Source organism: Panicum virgatum, chromosome 6K (genome assembly GCF_016808335.1).
Source record: "Panicum virgatum strain AP13 chromosome 6K, P.virgatum_v5, whole genome shotgun sequence".
Lineage (NCBI taxonomy): Eukaryota > Viridiplantae > Streptophyta > Magnoliopsida > Poales > Poaceae > Panicum > Panicum virgatum.
This window is the reverse complement of record NC_053141.1, coordinates 16,286,743-16,306,038: the sequence shown is the minus strand read 5'-3', so window position 1 is coordinate 16,306,038 and position 19,296 is coordinate 16,286,743. Positions and strand designations below refer to the sequence as shown.

General features: G+C 45.0%; 1 protein-coding gene across 1 annotated transcript; it reads right to left on the bottom strand.

The window, feature by feature from the left end:
• Window positions 1-457: 457 nt before the first annotated feature.
• LOC120713304 lies at window positions 458-8,663 on the bottom strand. Its single transcript, XM_039999292.1, has 7 exons — window positions 7,482-8,663; window positions 2,426-2,527; window positions 2,192-2,320; window positions 1,918-2,111; window positions 1,778-1,835; window positions 1,434-1,513; window positions 458-758 (listed from the first exon to the last, which is right to left on the bottom strand). Exons 1-5 carry the CDS (start codon window positions 8,661-8,663, stop codon window positions 1,790-1,792), a joined length of 1,653 nt encoding a protein of 550 aa, XP_039855226.1. The 3' UTR covers window positions 458-758; window positions 1,434-1,513; window positions 1,778-1,789.
• Window positions 8,664-19,296: the final 10,633 nt, after the last annotated feature.

Genomic DNA, 19,296 nt, shown 5'->3' with positions numbered 1-19,296 from the left:
TCTACGTCGATTGAGGGCATTCTAGATGGCCTGCTGACCCTAGAACAACCCTGCGTGCGCCTGCCCAAATGGGTCCTTCTCGGGCGACGTTAGTTGATTCATCACGGTCTGCCCGGCGACAACCGGTCTAACCGGTATACCCAACCAATCTGAGCATCGGCGCTGTATCGTGTCGTCGCTCGTTCCTTGTGTTGATCCTAGATTTGCGCCAACAGGTATTCAATTACTTCTTTGTATTGTCCGAGTGCCTGCCATTGTAGTATTTTACACGACACATAACATAGTTGGATCCAGCTTGAAATGTAGAAAAAATAACAGACTTGGTGATGGATGTCCAAAAATGCAGGTATACCGTGAATGACAATCCAAACTCTTTTTACAAGACCAATCTCTTCGCTCAACTACAGTTTGGTGATAATTTCTTCTTTTGGGTAAAGTGATCCATGATAACCAAACATATAATGGTGCTATGGAAAATGACACATGTTCATTTGTCATTTCAGATGCCAGAAAAGAACCAAACATGTCATGATACAAATTGTCAGTAAGTTGCAGCCAGCAACTCTGAAAAACAAGGACTTTTCATATTGAATGTTTGCCTAAGGTCAGCAAGAGGATTTGTAAGAGCAAACATCCACTTTTTGGTACTGTAATGAGTACCACAACATAACAATGTACAGTCCTTTAATCCATCAGAAGATACAGCGCTTCTTTCCTTAAAAATGACCAAGCCTCTCCTCAAATGTTCACCTACAATTCTGAAGACAAATTTCTTGGTTAAAGGCATGAAATTAATACAAATACAAGTACTTGTAATAGGATTTAACATAAGTGAAATTTGCTGATGAAGATGCAGTAGAGTCACCAACTAACATCTTGGCATACCTATGAGTGAATCCACATGCTTTTTAGTTCAGTTAGAAGCAAAGGGTACAACAAAAAGTATGTAATTTTTTTAGACTTGGCCATATGAGTATGTAATTTCTTTAGAATTAGACATATGAATACATATTCTAAGTGGCATGGTTTGCAAAAAGTCATCATCCAAGTATCTAACATAAACAGGATGCGCAATAGTAATTTGTACATTTCCCAACATTGTCCATTAAAAAAAAACTTATCTGCTGGTTGTAGTCTATATGCATACTTTTTTTCTGTTCTCATGTATCAGCAGTCTATTTTATTGATATACTATGAGAGCTTACTAAGCTCCAAAGATTAAAAAAAACTAAAAGTTTAAATAAGCACATTTGCAGCTCACTGAAATGTTTTATATAAATTGCACTTATCCAAGTACTCACTGACATCATAGGTTCTTATATTGCTCATGAGCACATATTGGATATTTTTGGACAAGCACACATGACAAGCCATTGGCAGGTTTCATATGACATGAGGAGATTGAAGGTTACATGGTAAGACATCACTGTCACCTTTGCTGCATCTGTATGTAACAAACTCCTTATCCATCGTCATCACCTCGCAGGTCTGCTCCTAATATGCAGAATTACTCCTGTACCAGGTGTAAAATATGCAGGTGAGTTTCTTTTTTCATCATAGGACAAAGAATTGCATGATTTTGACACTATGGGGCAAATTTTAAATACCAGAAGTAAATGGTACTATTACTCATGCTACTGTGATCATCTGGATAACAAACACATTTGGACATCATTGACATTTACAGTACCTAATCTCAAGCACAAGTGCTTTTCACTGACACAGCAAAAATATTTAACAATTGCATACTATTTGCTGGTGGAGCATGAAAGGTTACCTAAGCACTAGACTAAAATCCAAACAGTTTGAAAATGCTCAGCACCTTTGGAACATCACTGTTTCAAAAAGAATTTGGTCAGTCAATATTGAAAAAAAAAAATCAGAGATGACAGTAAACATAACTTGCATATAACTTACATCTTGCGTCCAAAGAAAACAAAAGTTCCCCAATCCATTTTCTTGTTTTCTGGATCACAAAACCCCAAAATTTTCTTCAAATCAGCTCTTGATTCTTCATGCCACTTCAAGAGAATGTCCATTTTCACCGCATTTAGTGCCTTTCCTGGATCATTGGTGAATTCTGCTTCTACTTCTTTGGAGTAACTCAAATCCTAAGATGTGATTTTAGGAATACTTGAGTTTACAAACAAATCAGCAAACAAAATTCTCAGAAAAAATATAAAACGCAGACCTCTTTTATCTGAAGATCCATTGCCTCTCTGTGAGGGCCAATCTTTTTGTAGGTGACTTTCAGGATACACAACCATTCATCATAGCCATACTTCTGATATTCCAAGAACTCAGCTATTCCTAGAGCAGTCTAAAAAGGTCAAAGAATTATTTTCTGCTGTAATAAATTACTGGATCTACAAGACACTGAGATTTACTAAATTAAACCATTATCAATCTATGGGTTGAGATTTACCTTCAGGGTTCGGAATTTTGCATAGAAAGCTTGTTTGAACTTCACTTTATCCTCTTCGTTGAACGCCATCTCATTCATTTGGGTGATCAAGTCATCGACAGTCTAAAACACAAAACAGCGAATCAGCAAAATAGTATGTGCATATATGCAACAACTAAAAAGCCTGGTTTTTGTCACTGCAGTGTACATTGTAGTTGCTAGTTTATTTCCTATTTCTATGTTACTATTCCTTAATGCATCCTCTTGCATCAACGTATTAGATGGCTCCGAAGAGACCCATCAGATTATCACAGAATGATGGAACTGAAGACTGTGATGTGAGACTGTTGCCTTAAATAAATGCTTTGTACAACCAGTATGTGAGAGTTTTTTTCATATATGCTAATGTTTATATCTTTTCAAGCTTGATTGTTTTAATGCCCTTTTCACCCAGTTGTTTTTGTATAGTGCATAAAAAAAGGCATGTGGGTGCGATCAAGATGCAGTTCTGGGAAGATCTAGATAGCATGGTTAGTACCGTGCCTACCAGCGAGAAACTCTTCATAGGAGGAGATCTCAACGGCCATGTGGGTGCGACTAATGTAGGGTTCGAGCGAGTGCACAGGGGTTTTGGGTATGGTAGCAGGAGTCAAGAGGGGGAGGATGTGTTGAACTTCGCGTTAGCCTACGACTTATTGATAGCGAATACAGTGTTTAAGAAGAGGGAATCCCATCTTGTGACATTTCGTAGTGGACAACACTCGAGCCAGATCGACTTTATCCTTACTAGGAGGGAGGATAGACGTGATTGCTTAGATTGTAAGGTGATACCTGGGGAGTGTGTTGTCCCTCAACACAAGCTTGTGGTGGCGGACTTTCGTCTTCGGGTACGTGTCCACCGGGACAAATGTGCCAAGATTGCGAAAACAAAGTGGTGGAAGCTTAGAGGGGAAGCGGCACAAGCGTTTAAGGAAAGGATGCTAGATGAGGGGCCTTGGGAAGAGGAGAAGACGCAGATGACATGTGGCTAAAGATGGCAACATGTGTTCGGAAGGTGGCCTCAGAGGTGTTTGGCGTGAGTAGGGGAGGCAAACAGGAGGGGAAAGACACCTGGTGGTGGAACGACGAGGTGCAAAGGGCTATTAAGGAGAAGAAGGAGTGTTTCAAGCGCCTCTACCTTGACAAGAGTGCAGCCAACATCGAGGGCTATAAATTAGCGAAGAGGGTTACAAAGCGAGCTGTGAGTGTAGCAAAGGGTAAGACATATGATGACCTGTATCAGCGGCTAGGCACGAAAGAAGGGGAGAATGACATTTATAGGATGGCTAGGATCCGCGAGCGGAAGACAAAGGACATCAACCAAATCAAATGCATTAAGGATGGGACAGATCGACTGCTAGTGAAGGATGAGGAGATCATGGATAGATGGAGAGAGTACTTTGACAAGTTGTTTAATGGGGAGAGTGAGAGCCCTACCCTTGATTTAGATGACTCTTTTGACGATACAAACAGACGTTTTGTGAGGAGAATTCAGGAGGTAGAGATCGGGGAGGCTTTGAAGAGAATGAAGAGAGGTAAAGCGATGGGCCCTGATGGTATTCCCATTGAGGTGTGGAGATGCCTAGGAGATAGAGCAATAGTATGATTAACTAAGCTTTTTAATCTCATTTTTCGGTCAAACAAGATGCCGGAAGAATGGAGGAGAAGTATATTAGTACCTATCTTCAAAAACAAGGGCGATGTTCAAAGTTGTACTAACTACCGTGGGATTAAGCTGATGAGCCATACGATGAAGCTTTGGGAGAGGGTTATCAAGCATCGCCTAAGAAGAGTGACAAGTGTGACCCAAAATCAATTTGGGTTCATGCCTGGAAGGTCAACCATGGAGGCGATTTTCTTAATACGACAATTGATAGAGAGATATAGGGAGCAGAAGAAGGACTTGCACATGGTCTTCATTGACCTTGAGAAGGCATATGACAAAGTACCGAGACATGTCATGTGGTGGGCTTTGGAGAAGCACAAAGTCCCAACTAAGTACATTACCCTCATTAAGGATATGTACAAGGATGCGACGACGTTTGTCCGGACATGTGATGGCAACACCACTGACTTTCCTATTAACATAGGCCTACACCAGGGGTCAGCATTGAGCCCTTATTTATTTGCTTTAGTGATGGATGAGGTCACAAGGGATATACAAGGTGAGATCCCTTGGTGTATGCTCTTTGCTGATGATGTGGTGCTAGTTGACGAGAGTAGGGCAGGGGTTAATAGGAAGTTAGAGCTGTGGAGACGCACGTTAGAGTCGAAAGGGTTCAGACTTAGTAGGACCAAGACCGAGTACATGATGTGCGATTTCAGCGCGACTAGGCATGAGGGGGGAGACGTTAGTCTAGATGGGCAAGTGGTGGTCCAGAAGGATACTTTTCGGTATTTAGGATCGGTGCTACAAAAGGATGGCGACATTGATGAAAATGTTAGGCATAGAATTTCAGCTGGCTGGTTGAAATGGCGGCAAGCTTCTGGCATCCTTTGTGATAAGAGGGTGCCACAAAAGCTAAAAGGCAAATTCTATAGGACAGCAATTCGTCCGGCGATGTTATACGGTGTTGAATGTTGGCCTACAAAAAGGCGACATGTGCAGCAACTGAGTGTAGCAGAGATGCGGATGTTGCGGTGGTTTTGCGGGCACACAAGGAGGGATAGAGTCCGGAACGAAGTTATTCGGGATAGGGTCGGGGTGGCACCAATTGAGGAGAAACTTACTCAACATCGGCTGAGATGGTTTGGACATGTCCAACGAAGGCCTCCTGAGGCGCCGGTGCGTATTGGGGTTCTTGAGCGGGTCGATAATATAAAGAGGGGTAGAGGTAGACCTAAACTGACGTGGGATGAGTTGGTTAAGAGAGACCTTAAGGATTGGAATATCTCTAAAGAGATAGCTTTGGATAGGAGCGCTTGGAGACTAGCTATCAATGTGCCTGAACCTTGAACTTATTTCTTTCGGGTTTCATCTCTAGCCTACCCCAACTTGCTTGGGAAAAAAGGCTATGTTGTTGTTGTTGTTGTTGTTGTTGCATAAAAAAAGGCACTTGAGACAGAGCTCGCCATCTCATTCAAACGTAGTGCAGAGCTCATATGTTTTATTTGTTCCATGCCCATTCGTTTTTTTAAAGTATGTTTCATGCCGGGTATGCTTTTTTGCATTGCAGCTATCTGATTACATTCTATACAAATTAGATTAAGATCCCAAAAGGAGTGGAATTATCAAAAGATGCATTTAGCCATTTACTAGGTCCACTCTTTTCATGGATATTCTGTTGTTCCGACTATTACAAAATCTGAAGTTGTAAACTACAAAGCCATATGCTTTCTTGTTTCTTCCCAACGGAAAAGTAAGTATCTTCCATAATTTTTATTTCTTCTTTTCTAAATACAAGATATATGTGGTTTGTAATTAAATTTTGTTCAAATATAATCATCATCTAACCTGTATACAAGTTGAATTACATAACCTTTATATGCAATTTACACCATATTCTGCAATTTACACCATATTCTGCACCGTATATTATGTGTATAGGCACTGTAACCTACTCTCTGTTTTCCACAATTCAGCATATAAACATCATAAATGTTAGAGAAAAAGTATCTGTTCCAGGTTTTTTATTTCTTCTTTTTTGAAATATAAGATATATGTGGTCTGCAATTTTGATTTGTTCAAATACAATTTCTCTGCATACACCACATTTTGTATGATGATTTACATAGCCTTTGTACTCTATTTACACCATATTCTGTGATGTATATTATTTGTATATGCACTATAACCTACTTTTTTTCACAATCCTGTGTGCCTGATCTAATTTTCTACCCTTTTCCTCCCCGAATTCTTTTTTCTCCAGGGAGAATATTGTGGATATTAGAAGGGCACATTGCAGTTTCTGGTCATTGAATTTCTAGCAAGACTTTGATCAGCATGCAAGGGTTGAGGGGGATGATCCAGTGATGCAGTTTTCACAAGAATGACTATTATGCTTCAGCTTTTTTTTAGTTTCTTTTATCTATCATATGTTATCAACAATCCAGTCAATAATACATGGAGTATGGACAAGTATGCTGGCAGGTATTGTTGCATTTTTGGAATTTTTTTTGTATGCTTCAAAATATCAATGTGATCTGAATGGTTTACATATATGTTCTCATACAGTTACAGTTACAATATCACTGTCAGTTAAGTGTTAGGCAGGTGTAAGTGTAATAGAAATCGAGTTTTCCAATTTTATGATGGCTTTTCTTTCATATGTTAGCCTAGCATGTTTTTGCATGATTTCAAGCTGTTCATATGTACTGTGCATAGTCTGATATTGTAACAATGTTTTTGTGTTCTGTCGATCAGGTTTGAATCTATTTCAATTTTTTGCTACCAGATCTTGATATGGGCTGTGTTTAGATGAGGGGAATTGGAGGAGAAAAAGTCACATCAGTCACTGTAGTACACTGTAGCACTTTTCGTTTGTTTGTGGTAAATATTATCATACCATGACCTAACTAGGCTCAAAAGATTCGTCTCCCAACGTACATCAAAACTATGCAATTAGTTTTTTTATTTAACTACATTTAGTACTCCATACATGAGTTATTTGTTATATTTAATATTTCGATGTGATATGAGATGTGATGGATGTGATGGAAAGTTTGGAAATTTTCTGGGAACTAAACACACCCTAAACACACCCATGTAAAGTTTTGTCAGACGTGTCAGTTTTTAGACATGGTCAGACATAGCACATCTGATCAGGTTGTCAGATTGACGCTCAGAAAATCGAGTGTGGAGATGGTCAGAGACACCTGATTTTTCATGCAGTTGTTTTTCTAGTGTTTGAAAGCCTTCTGACACCCGGGTGCCAAGCGGGTGAGAAACACCAAAGTGTTCAGTAGACAGACTCGTATTAACAACTGGAGCTTAACGTCAAACACAACAAACTAGATGTACTTATCAAAGGATGTGACATCTAAAGAAACATTAACCGAAAAATAGTGACATCTAAAGATTGGTCCGTATATTGGTCACCTGGAGTTGGGTTGGGGAAGAGCAGAACTTGTCATCAGCACCATCACTTGAGATCTGGTTATGAGCAATCGACGTGAATGAGCGCCGTAAAATCCTGGCGAAGCCTGCGTGGTTGGAGAGGTAAGAGGCTGGGACAAGTGCATTGGTCGATGCGGCCACAACCAGGCGGGAGGAGACGCTGTTCACGAAGCGAGGAGGCGGAGGCGGAGGTGAAGCCGTGTCGGGGTCCTCGGCGTCGGACGGCAATGACGCAAACACGCACTCCCAGTTCACGGCGAGGATGCAGACCACGGAGTTCCCCAGCGGCGTAGCCGGGAGCCCTTGCCCGGTCACGGGGAAGCCGAAGGGGTAGGAGATGCCGTTCCCCCAGAGTTGGAGTCCGGAGCGGAAGGGGATGGCGGGGGGGCAGTTGGAACACGCTGCAGCGAGCACCATCGTCGAAGAGGACTCGAGCGGGTCGATCGCGCCCACGCCCGCGCCCGCAGCTGCGTCGGCGCAGAGGAGCGGCGCCGGTTCTGTCGCACTCGGCGGTGGAAGTAGGAGCACGCGGGGGGGCGCGCCGTTCGACGGGGAGATGGCAGCGTGGTAGACCGCGCGGCGAACCGCGGAGGCGGGGTAGGTCCGTAGAGCTGCGAGGACGGAGTCGGAATTGCAGACGGCCACGACCCAACCTGAGGATGAGGGCCCAGCCGCCGACGAGGTCGCCGCGGCCGCGACGCGGTCGACGGCGCGGCGGGTGGCCGATGAGGAGGCCGCGAAGGCGCTGACCTCCGCCCTCGAGAGGAAGAGCGCGACGGCTTCCGCAGCGGACGCGAGCAGGTCGATGGCGCCCGTGCCCGCAGCGGCGTCAGCGTAGAGGAGCGACGCCGGTTCAGACACACGCGGCGGTGGAAGCAGGAGAACGCGGGGGGGCACGCCCTTCGACGGGGAGGCGGCGGCGTGGCAGACGGCGCTGCGAACTGCGGAGGCGATGCAGGTCCGTAGCGCGGCGAGGATGGAGTCAGAAGTGCAGACGGACACGACCCAACCTGAGGACGAGGGCCCAGCCGCCGACGAGGTCGCCGCGGCCGCGACGCGGTTGACGGCGTGGCGGGTGGCCGACGAGGAGACCGCGAGGGCGCTGACCCCCGCCCTCGAGAGGAAGAGCGCGAGGGCTTCCGCCACGCGCGGTGCCTGCGCCATTGGGTTTCCTCGCCGGAGCGGGTGCGGGACGGCGAGGAATTGAAATTGAGGGGGGAAGAAATGCGATGGTTTATTTAGGAAGTTGCATTTAGTAGGCTCGTGATATCGTTAATTTTGGGTGTTTTAACCTTTCATTTTGGTTATTTCAGTCTTTTTTTACCGTGCACACTGCACAAGATATTGTATTTTTCTTAGGTTGACTCCAACAAGGCAACGCAAAATGATAAAGGCATTCAAGAGTTTGCATCGCGCACACAAAAAATCCGATCTCCAACAGCGCGAAAGCAAAATCCAACCCCTCCCACTCTCCTCCCGCCCCCGCCCCTCCTCCCACCAGTGGCCGCGGCCGCGCGTCCGACGCGGAGGCGGAGAAGTTGGGGGCGGGGTCGGCCAGGCAAACCCGAGCCGAGCCCCCGTGCGCCCCAGGCCACAGCACTGCTCGCCATTGCCGCTGCGAGCTCGAGCTCGCTGCGGAGCCCTCCCTTCCTCCCATCCCCGACCCCGACTAACCCCGCCTCTAGCTTCGCCTCGGCCCGGTGAAGCTCACCAGCCACCCCACGCCACCCCTCCCACGGGCGTTCCTCCTCTGCGCCGCGCTCGCCCCGCGCCGCCGCTCGCCAAATGCATTTGAGGAGAGAGGGGATGTATTTTTACATCTCCTCTCTCCTCGAAGGCAAAGTGCGTCGTGCTTTTGCCTGCTCTGTTGGAGAAGGATTTCGTGATGCATAGTGCCAATTGAAGATGCAAAAATGGATTTGCCTATCCTGTTGGGGTCAGCCTTAGGCTGGACTAAAGATGTTAATTAATAGGCACCTTAGGATTACCGGTTTGCACCCTTGGATATCTCATAGTTGCAAACTTGCAAATTTGCAAGAGATCGTTCAATTTGACATTACACAGTACAACACAGACGCTCACAAATTTGACATATATTTCTAGTAGTTATAATAGTGATTTTTATTATATTGCAAGTGTATTCTTTCTAAACCTCCCCCTCCCGCCTCCTCCCCTTCCCTTGGCTCCCGCCTCCTCCCCGCAGCCTAACCCCACCATGACCGTCACTCAAGGTGGCGAAAAATCACCATTCACATGGATCCCCGCAGGGACCCGGCCCATTACCAGCGGGGGCAGGGGGCCCATTACCAGCGGGGGCAGAGGGAATTTTTCCCGTAGGAAGACCGGAGCAGGACGGGGCAGGGCAAGAGTTTGACTCCATCAAAATTTGTGGTCAGTCTACAAAGGGAGCGGGTCGGACTGCCCTTGCACGCGCCCCGCTGCACCGTTTGAACAAAAGTAGGATCATGGATCGACCCACCCCTTCTTCTCATCTTTCCCAGCATAATCCGTGGGGCTCCTCGGGTCGAACCTGCCCAGCGGGCGGTGTGTTGCTGCTCTGCAAAATTCTTCAAGGTGCACACTCACACACTTGAATGTCGGCACGCGAGGCATAGCGGTGATGCAACAAGAGTCGACCCTGGGGTCTCCAGGGGTCAACAGGGTCCCGACCCTGTGTCTCCTCTTTGTTTTGGGATTGACCCGCTTCGAACCACGGATTGATTCAAGGAGCAGAGCAAATTCGTAAGAGGGTCGACCCGACCCCCCTGCTGGCTGAATTTGTGGGAATCTAAAAAGTAAAAAATAGAGACACGGCCCATGTATTAGCAAGTCCACTATAGCCTAATCACGTAGCCTGATATCACTCTCAATCTTTCCCTCTCCTCTCCCCATCCGTTGTAGATGCCCATTGCATGCTCAGCCGCTCGCGGTTTTTTCTTTTTTATATTTTTTAAAAAATTAAAATTTCAAAAATATATGTCCGTTTTGAAATATTTCAAAAATATACCCCGGTCGCCCTCCCATAGGGCGACAGGCCCAAAGTGTAATTTTTTTTCTTCAAATTTGCAACGAAGTCCCTGGAGAAAAAAAAAGGGGGGGCGACAGGCCCCCCCTTTTTTCAGGGACCTATTTTGAGCTATTCGAGCGTGTATTCGTCATCATCGTCGGCAAGATCTCGGCCGCTAACTCCTACCGCACGTAACTTGTCCTTCATTAAATCACAGGAAAAAATCGCAAGAACTTCCCTTATTTCACGAGCATTATGGAACCCACAAACATAATAAGTTCACATCAATAATATCTATAGAAACAAATGACAAGTAACCTACCACAATCATAAACATCGGATACAAAAAAGCGGTCCACAGCTATCTCATTACAAATAAACATCAGATACATCTAACCACCCCTAGGGCGTCGGACCCTCTTAGCCCTCTGCTGGGCACGGACATGGCCCTCGGAGTAGGTGAGAACATCCGGAGACCTTACCTGTCGCTCAGGACGCGCAAGGGGCTGCGGTGTCTGCTGCTGAGAGATCCCAAGTGGTGCTCCTCCTAGCTGTGAATACCCCAAGACATCGGGGTCACCTTGCGCGGCAGGCTCTTCTGGACTCAAGCTGTCGAAGTCGTATAAGGTGAAGGTCTCGTTATCTGGTCGAAAGGAGGAAGAAGAAGGTCCGGCGCCCGCATCGGGGTAGAATCCTACGCAAAAAAATGTGGATGTTAGCGTACGCTCGTATATTTTGTCATGCCATGTAGAAACCGAAATCCGAAACATAAACTAACCTGTGTAGGCCGGTATCTGTGGCCCCGGTACCATCCCTGGATACGGTCCGCCAACTGGTGCTGTCCCTCTAAACATTCCAGTATGGCCGAACGCAGTAGCTGGATCGTATCCTGTATGTGATATTAGTAAATATGTAGGAACACTTGATGTAATTTTAAAGAGATATGTACGTTACCTGCACTTGGGAAGAACTGCGACGTCGGCCCGTGCATGGTCGACGGACACGGGAACGACGACGAGGCCTGAGACGACCCGTGGCTGTCTTCGTACTGCACACGGCTTCCGAAGTTGTGCACTACCTGACGCAACTGATCACGCTGCCTCGACCATGCCTCTGTCTGCTCAAACTGGGTCATTGGGGATCCGGCACGTACCCTCGTCAAGTAAGTCGAGCAGTCCGTCTCCATCATGTTGCAAAGGCGAAGCTGCATCAATTCAGTAAAGTTACAGTTACAAACACATGAATTATCTTATGAATATGATTATATATATATATGCAAATATGATTAAGAGACTCATCGCGCCAGCTAGTGCCTCCACGTGGTGCCGGCCATATCCATCCTGAGGCCTCGCCTGGTGTGGCTGCGGGTGAGTGTCAACAAAAACCAGACGAGCCCGAGTCCGGGGTAAGTACCAGGTGAGGTAAGCCCTAAAGGAGCTGTCTGTGTGTGGTCCTGTTGGATGGACCAAGAGCTCGTCTGCCTGTTCCCATTGGTCCACCCACGGCTGGATCTTGGTGAGCCAATTATCAGAGCACGGCAAGCCACTCCTTGACAACCTACAAAGTGGACCACGAAGAATCGTTAGATTCGACACGAATGTATGAGCCAAGTTCATTCATAATTACCTGTGGTCCTAGCGACTGACACGCTCCAACGCGGTGGCACCGGAAACTCCTGGCGCTGTCCAAACTGTCTCCTGACTCTCCAGGGGCAATATGCCTCAATCGCGATGTCATAAACCAGGACAGGGGAAGTAAGCCACAGGCTCGCATTCGCGGAGCAGTGCGAAGACAGGCCTGCTGGTGCACGGGTAGCGACAGCCTCTGGGCTGTAAGGCTCCCAGACAACGTCCTCGGGCGTCAGCATGTCGAGCTCCGAAACAAACTCAGGATATGCGCGTCTAACCCGCGCATGTGCCCAGGACCTCTGCATTCTGAATAAGTAAAATTAAAAGTGCGCTAATACATCATGTAACAATGAATAACAAAATTAGATTTGTTGCGAACGTACCTGACGCCAGATCCAGATAGTGCCCATAGTGGGCCTCTCGTCCTCCTCGTCGCCGTACATGCCCCCGTGCTAAGGCTCGTGGCTGACAAAGGGCCGACCAACGGCTAGCCTCTCGTACGACCAAAACTGTAGCAGTAGTGGGCACCCTGACAGGATAGCATTCCCATGTATCTTCATGCAGCCGTCACAGAGTCCACGGTAAGTGGCTGCAAGTACCGTCTCACCCCAGCTGTAGGGCGGTACGTCCTCGTCCCCATCCGCAATCTCCCGTGCATACTGAAGGAGAATCCTATCGACCGAGTTGCCATGAGTGTTGTTGAACATGATGTAACCAAACAACCAAAGTAGGTACGCCTCCAGCGATCTGGTCACACTGTACTCGTCGGTGCTCAACAGCTGCAAAGTAAGACCTGTGGCTCGAGTCGATCACTGGGTCTAGTAAGGAGTCCATCTCCATACCTGCATTCAAAAATATATGAGAACACATAGGTAAATATATATTTCATACAAACTGGACGCGTAATATTTATACATTACATATAGGTTCGATACAAACTCCACGCACGATTACTATATATTACAGATAGGTTCGATACAAACTGCACGCACGATATTTATACATTACAGATATCCTCCATACAAACTGGACGCACGATTACTACATATTACAAATATTGAAATACAATTGTGGATCATGACACCGAATGTCTTCCACGAGCAATTCTCGCCGATGCTCGTCTGAACGTAGGAGGTGCTCCATCTCTGGGATTTCCGGAAGGACCGACGTCAGCAGCATCGGGAAGTGCATTCTGAGGACACTTCTTGTAGTTGTGACTCAATGATCCACATTGGCTGCAACGCTTTTGTGCCTTGCTTGCTTCCGACTCGTCCATACCATTCCGAATACGACGTGTCTGACGGCGGCCTTTGCCTATCTTAGTGGCTGGATCATGAATAAACATCTTATTCTCATTATCCTGAGTGAAAGGCCCCACAATTCAAATCCCGTATACCTCATGTCCCCAGGTGGATACAGCTGCTTCCTTGCTGAAGTACGGTGAAACAAATACTCCTGGCTGCAACGCAGACTCTGCACATGCCGCAATGAGATGGGAGCATGGCAAATGCAATAACTTAGGCTTCATGAAGGAGCAGAAGGCTTTGCCATCAACTGTAATCAAACTCTCCTGTACCACCCTATCTCTACGGATACCACGACCACTTCTATCCTTGCATAGAACCTCAAATCTATGCTCCATTGTACCTGTCGATATGACGCGGTGCAATTTGGCCTTTTCAATCTTCTCTTACATATATTGTGTCACTCTTTTGCAAAACTGAATTTGGGGGTTGCTGATGTTTATGCTTACAGCCGTGTAACGCTCTCTGAAATACTTCATGCACCCATACATGATGAACTCAACAATTCCCACAAGAGGAAAGGCACGACAAGAACGCATAACCATATTGAAACACTCTGCATGGTTCGTTGTCTGAATACCATACCGTATTCCGTTGGTATCATAAAGGAATGACCATTTCTCCTTAGGTGCACCTCGAATCCAGTGTGAAAATGGCTTCTCAATTGAATCCCTAGCCTCTGCAGCCTGACTCGTGCCTGCTCCTGATGCCCTTACCTTCACTAGCTCTGCAGTCAACTGATCAAGCATCTGCCATAATGCATTGAATTTTCTCTGTTGATTTTGGGTGCACAACCTCTTAAACAGGTTCTTAAGATCCTTGTTCTTGAAGTGCTCATAGAAGTTTGCACCCATATGCCTAATGCACCACCTGTTTTGGACATCGGACCACAATGGAGGCGTTGTCGCAGTTCCACGTTGCAATTTCAGTATTGATTGCAGGATACCTGCATGCCTATCACTAATAAGGCACACATCTGGGCGTGCAGCAACAACATGAATCTTCACTAGTTCAAGGAACCAATACCAACTGTCTATGTTCTCATTCTCAACAAATGCAAATGCGAGCGGAACTATTTGGTTGTTGCAATCTACACCGATTACGGTGAGTACCTGACCTTTATACCTTCCAGTCAAAAATGTGCCATCAATGCAGATCACCGGAAGAGAAAACTGAAATGCTCTAACACAAGCACCTATGCAAAAGAAGGCTCGTTGCATAATTCTTTGTCCCCTAGTCACGGCTGGTACGAGGTATGTGTCATAAATGCTTCCAGGATTTCTAGCAGCAACCTGGGATAACATACGAGGTAGGTTATCATATGATGCCTCGTATGTGCCGAACCGCATCTCGAACACCATTTGTTTAGCCCTCCATGCCTTCAAATAATTGATGGTGTACTGGTAAGTCTGCTCAATGTGTCGAACAATCATTTTTGGCTCATAATTTAGGTTGTCCATAATAAATCCATACATTTGCTTTGCAACAAAGTCGCATGATATATTGCAATGCGAGGGAAGAACTTCTGACAGCAAACAAGCGTGCTCTGTCACAATGGAACATTTCCAGTTTGACTTCCATTTTCCCTTGAATGCATGTACTCGCCATGGACATCCAGCATTCACACACTTCACCTCATATTCTTTACTGCCAGACTTTACGACTCTGAATTCTCGTTTCAATGAGATTGCCCATAGTCTCACAGCATCTTTTACGGCTTCAATGTTTGGATATGTTGCACCTTGCACTACCTCATTCCCTCTGTACTCCCACTCTTGATTTCGTACATCTTCTGCGACATGACTGCCAAAACTATGCTCTTTCCACTCTTTTGGCAATGAGTACTGCTCGTCATCAGATGAGTCCTCATATTCTTCTATCTCTATTGCGGTTTGGTCTTCTGCCTCCATCTCGTCCACAATGCTATGTATCCTCTCTCCCTCATCAGCGAGGCCCTGTGGTCCCATGTTTTGGTTCTCTATCTCTTCTGACTCATCTTGCTCAACATAATTGGTCTCTCTTCGAATACTCGGAGTTCCTTGATCTGCACAATGTTGGATTTCATTTTGTGTCTTCTCCTGAATTTGAACAAGAATGGCTAGAGGCCACCCACGCTCTAGAGCTGCTTGCATGTACTTCTGCCAGTCATCAGTGTTGTGTATCATCATTAATTCCCATAATTCATTTTCTACCTCTCAATTAACAAGAGACTGGACAGTGATCACATGTGTCAACGGATCAACATGGAACCCACGCTGCAGCCACTTACATATGGAACCAAAACTCCTTTCCAGAGGTTTATCTATGCCGCTAGATGTGCGCTTAAAGGCAGAAAGATCTACTCCATTTGGCCCATACATAACATTGTATTCACCATAAAATACTTGAAACTGCATCTTGCTCGACATATCTGTATATCACATAATACTTATCGAGTTATACTCTTTACTTCACTACCTTATTCAATAATTCGTAAAAACTAAGTATGAAATTCAACTACAACGTATAAGTATTCATAACTACGTGATGACACTCAAATTCTATACTGCATATGCCAAATTCTATTCTAAATCATAATTAATTTATAAACACGTCTCTAATAGTACTGCAATTGCAATAATAAATGCGTAGAACTAATTTTCTAAACTAGTTTACTACTACGTAACTACAAACTAAAGTATCATTGAACTCCTATTTAAATGGTTCTACTATAGCACTAATTAAATTAAATTACTCATCCCTACTTAAATTACTCATATTTAAATACGTAGTACTTAAATATAACAATATTTAAACTAAATGTACTAACCTGCAGATCACAAGTGCTGAATCCGGCAGGGCTTCGCCGCTTTCCTTCTCCTCACTCCTCTCTTTTTTTCTGGATTTTTGGTGGAATTTTCGGGCTCAAATGAGGAGGGAAGTGGAGGGTCAGCCCTTTTATAGGGGGGCACCCCGGTCGCCCGCGGGGGGGGGGGCGACAGGCCCCCTGCCGCGCCTGTGGGCCAGGCCCAACGGCGGTCGCCCGTGGGCTGGGCGACAGGCCCCTGTCGCCCCCCCCCAACGGGCGACAGGGTCTTTTTTTTCCAGGGACCTCATTGCGAATTTGAAAAAAAAAATTACACTTAAGGCCTGTCGCCCTATGGGAGGGCGACCGGGGTATATTTTTGAAATATTTCAAAACGGACATATATTTTTGAAATTTTAATTTTTAAAAAATATAAAAAAGAAAAAACCGCCAGCCGCTCGGCTCTGTCGCTTCAGAGCTTGGCCGCCCAAAGTCCCAATGCTATGCCTCATCCAGTGGGCCTCAGTTAATCGGTACAAGTTGTGAGTATTTGAGTAGGAAAAAGCTAATTGACGACTAGTCGCGCTGCTAGTTTGTCACGCAACACGCGTTGCAGCCCATGGCCCGCTAACTAGTGTCTAGAGGTGAGAGTTGGGCTGTTGTGGTTCCCATACACTTTTCTTGTTTTCTTTCTAAAAAATGCGATTACTTTCTCCTAGAGCGTATGTTTTCAATTATGTTTGCACTATTATATTTTTATTATAGATCTATGAAACAAGATCCATGGTCCATGTGTTTTGAAATACTTTTTTATGTATTGGTAACTTATATTGAACAGTAGTAGCTACTTATATATTAAACATGTAGCAACTTATATGTAAATATCATAATAAATTGTAAATATAAATTGCTACAAAAATAATTTTTACCATCATTGTTTACTAACATGATGTCTAAATAAGTTGGCACATTGACTCTACATAAGGTGACTCAATGTCACTAGGGTGGTGTTTGGATTCGGGGACTAAATTTTAGTCTCTATCACATTAAAAGAGAATCTTGCTATTTAAAAATATTAAATAAAAATTTATTATAAAACTAATTGCAGACCCCTTAGGCTAAACTGCGAGACAAATCTAATGAGGTATATTAATCCATAATTAGCGGATGATTATTGTAGTATTACTGTTGCAAATCATGAATTAATTAGGCTCATTAGATTCGCCTCACAAATTAGCACTCATCTGTCAAAAAAATTTATAAACATATTTTATTTAATACTCTTAAATAGTATGATTCTCTTTAATGTGATCGGGACTAAACTTTAGTCCTGGGAAACAAACAGGCCCTAGGTACAATATCTAAATTTTCACACTATATGAACACACAACTTGTCACATAATTCTTTACATAAGTTGATATTTATTTTCCTATAAATATCGTATGTTGTAAGTAGACATGAGATTATAAGTTGTTATCTAGTCATAATGACATAAGGTAATTTATGATATATAGTAGTTGACACATAGTATTTGTACAAATTGATACAAAATATGTACATAAGTTGCTAATACCGCTATATATAAATTGACGAAGAAGATTGTAGCGAAAATGGCCTCTCATGCCATATTTCAATATAATGTTTTGGCGATTGATGACACACGCAACACTTGAACTAATGTGTTTGCCTAGATGATATACTCAGGCTTTTAGGTTCAAGTGATGACAAAGAGAAGAGAGGCGAACCTAAAAGAAATCAAGTCACCGGTTGAACCGACGCCAAGCAAATTACACACGTCGGTGCATTGACTTGAGCACGTCTGGGAGTTTTAGTATCACCGGTTGAACTGACGTAAGGCAAAATGTACTCATCGGTGCAATGACAGAGATGGCCTGCGGGCTAGGGTTTGGCACCGGATGAACCGACGATAGGAAGTTTGAATACGTCGGTGCAATGGCAAAAGCAGACCAAGAAAAATGCATACATCGGATGAACCGATGATGCACCGGATAATGACGTCGGTGCAGTTGTCCAGAGAGTTTGTTTTTCAAGGATCAGAGGACAGTTGCACTCACCGGTTAAACCGACGCTAATATTACATACACCGGTTGATTGCGTCGGTTGATTGCCCGTACACGTAACGGCTAGTTTTCAGTGGGCAGTTTAGTATCACCGGTTAAACCGACGATGGCAATTTGGGGAGCATCGGATTAACCGGTGTTAAGCGTTTTTCTGGCAGCTTTTCTCCAACGGCTATATTTGCTTGTGTTGCCTATATATACCCCCAAGGCCAGGTCATTTGAGAGTGCTGGAGTTCAAGGAAGTATACAAGAGCTAAAGATCATCTCCAACCACCATAGAGCTTCATTGTACATCATATAGGCTTAAGCACACTTGTGAGAGTGCTTAGTGCTTGTTTAGGCTTAGTTCTTGAGAGAACTAGCTTGAGAGAAAGTCTTGCTGCGGGAAGCAACTTGTATACTCGTCGTGTGACCCTCCGACTTGGTGTGGAGTGGCAACGACACTTTGTGCGGGGAAGGAGGCCCCTACTTGGTGTTAAAGCTCCAAGATAGTGAAGACGGTGCCGTGGTGACGCTTCGAGATAGACGGTGGCGGTGACCTCGTCTTTGTGACTTGGCGTCACTTAGCCTTTGCTTGTCGGGAGCCTTGGAGGCGTGGCAAGACGGTGATCAAGCGAAGAGACTCGGCATCACACTTGTTCTTTGTGAGCAAGTGGCCGTGGACGTAGGGAGGGACTTTGGTGTCCTAACCGAACCACGTTAAATCGTGTGTCTTGGTGTCTTCACGGGAGTTTGCATATCCTCTCCCTTACCGCATTACGTTTCCGCATTTACTCTTTCTTGCTTACCTTTACTTTCCTAGTTAGTTTGATTATGATTGGCTATAGGTTGCAAGTCTTTTGGGGTAAGTAGAGGGTAGCATAGATAAACCTTAGTCATAACTAGCATGTGTAGGACGTGTTAGGTTTATCTTATGCAATTAGATTGAGCCCTAGGATAGAAAAGCGATTAGCGACCCTATTCACCCCCTCCCCCTCTAGGGTCGGACACC

Excerpts from the sequence above, each read along its gene's own strand:
- LOC120713304 (XM_039999292.1), bottom strand. The coding sequence starts at position 8,663 with ATGGCGCAGGCACCGCGCGTGGCGGAAGCCCTCGCGCTCTTCCTCTCG. Across the intron at positions 2,321-2,425 it reads CAAAATTCCGAACCCTGAAG|ACTGCTCTAGGAATAGCTGA; the intron begins GTAAATCTCAAC and ends TGACCTTTTTAG. Across the intron at positions 1,836-1,917 it reads GTTTTCTTTGGACGCAAGAT|TGATGTTCCAAAGGTGCTGA; the intron begins GTAAGTTATATG and ends TTTTTGAAACAG.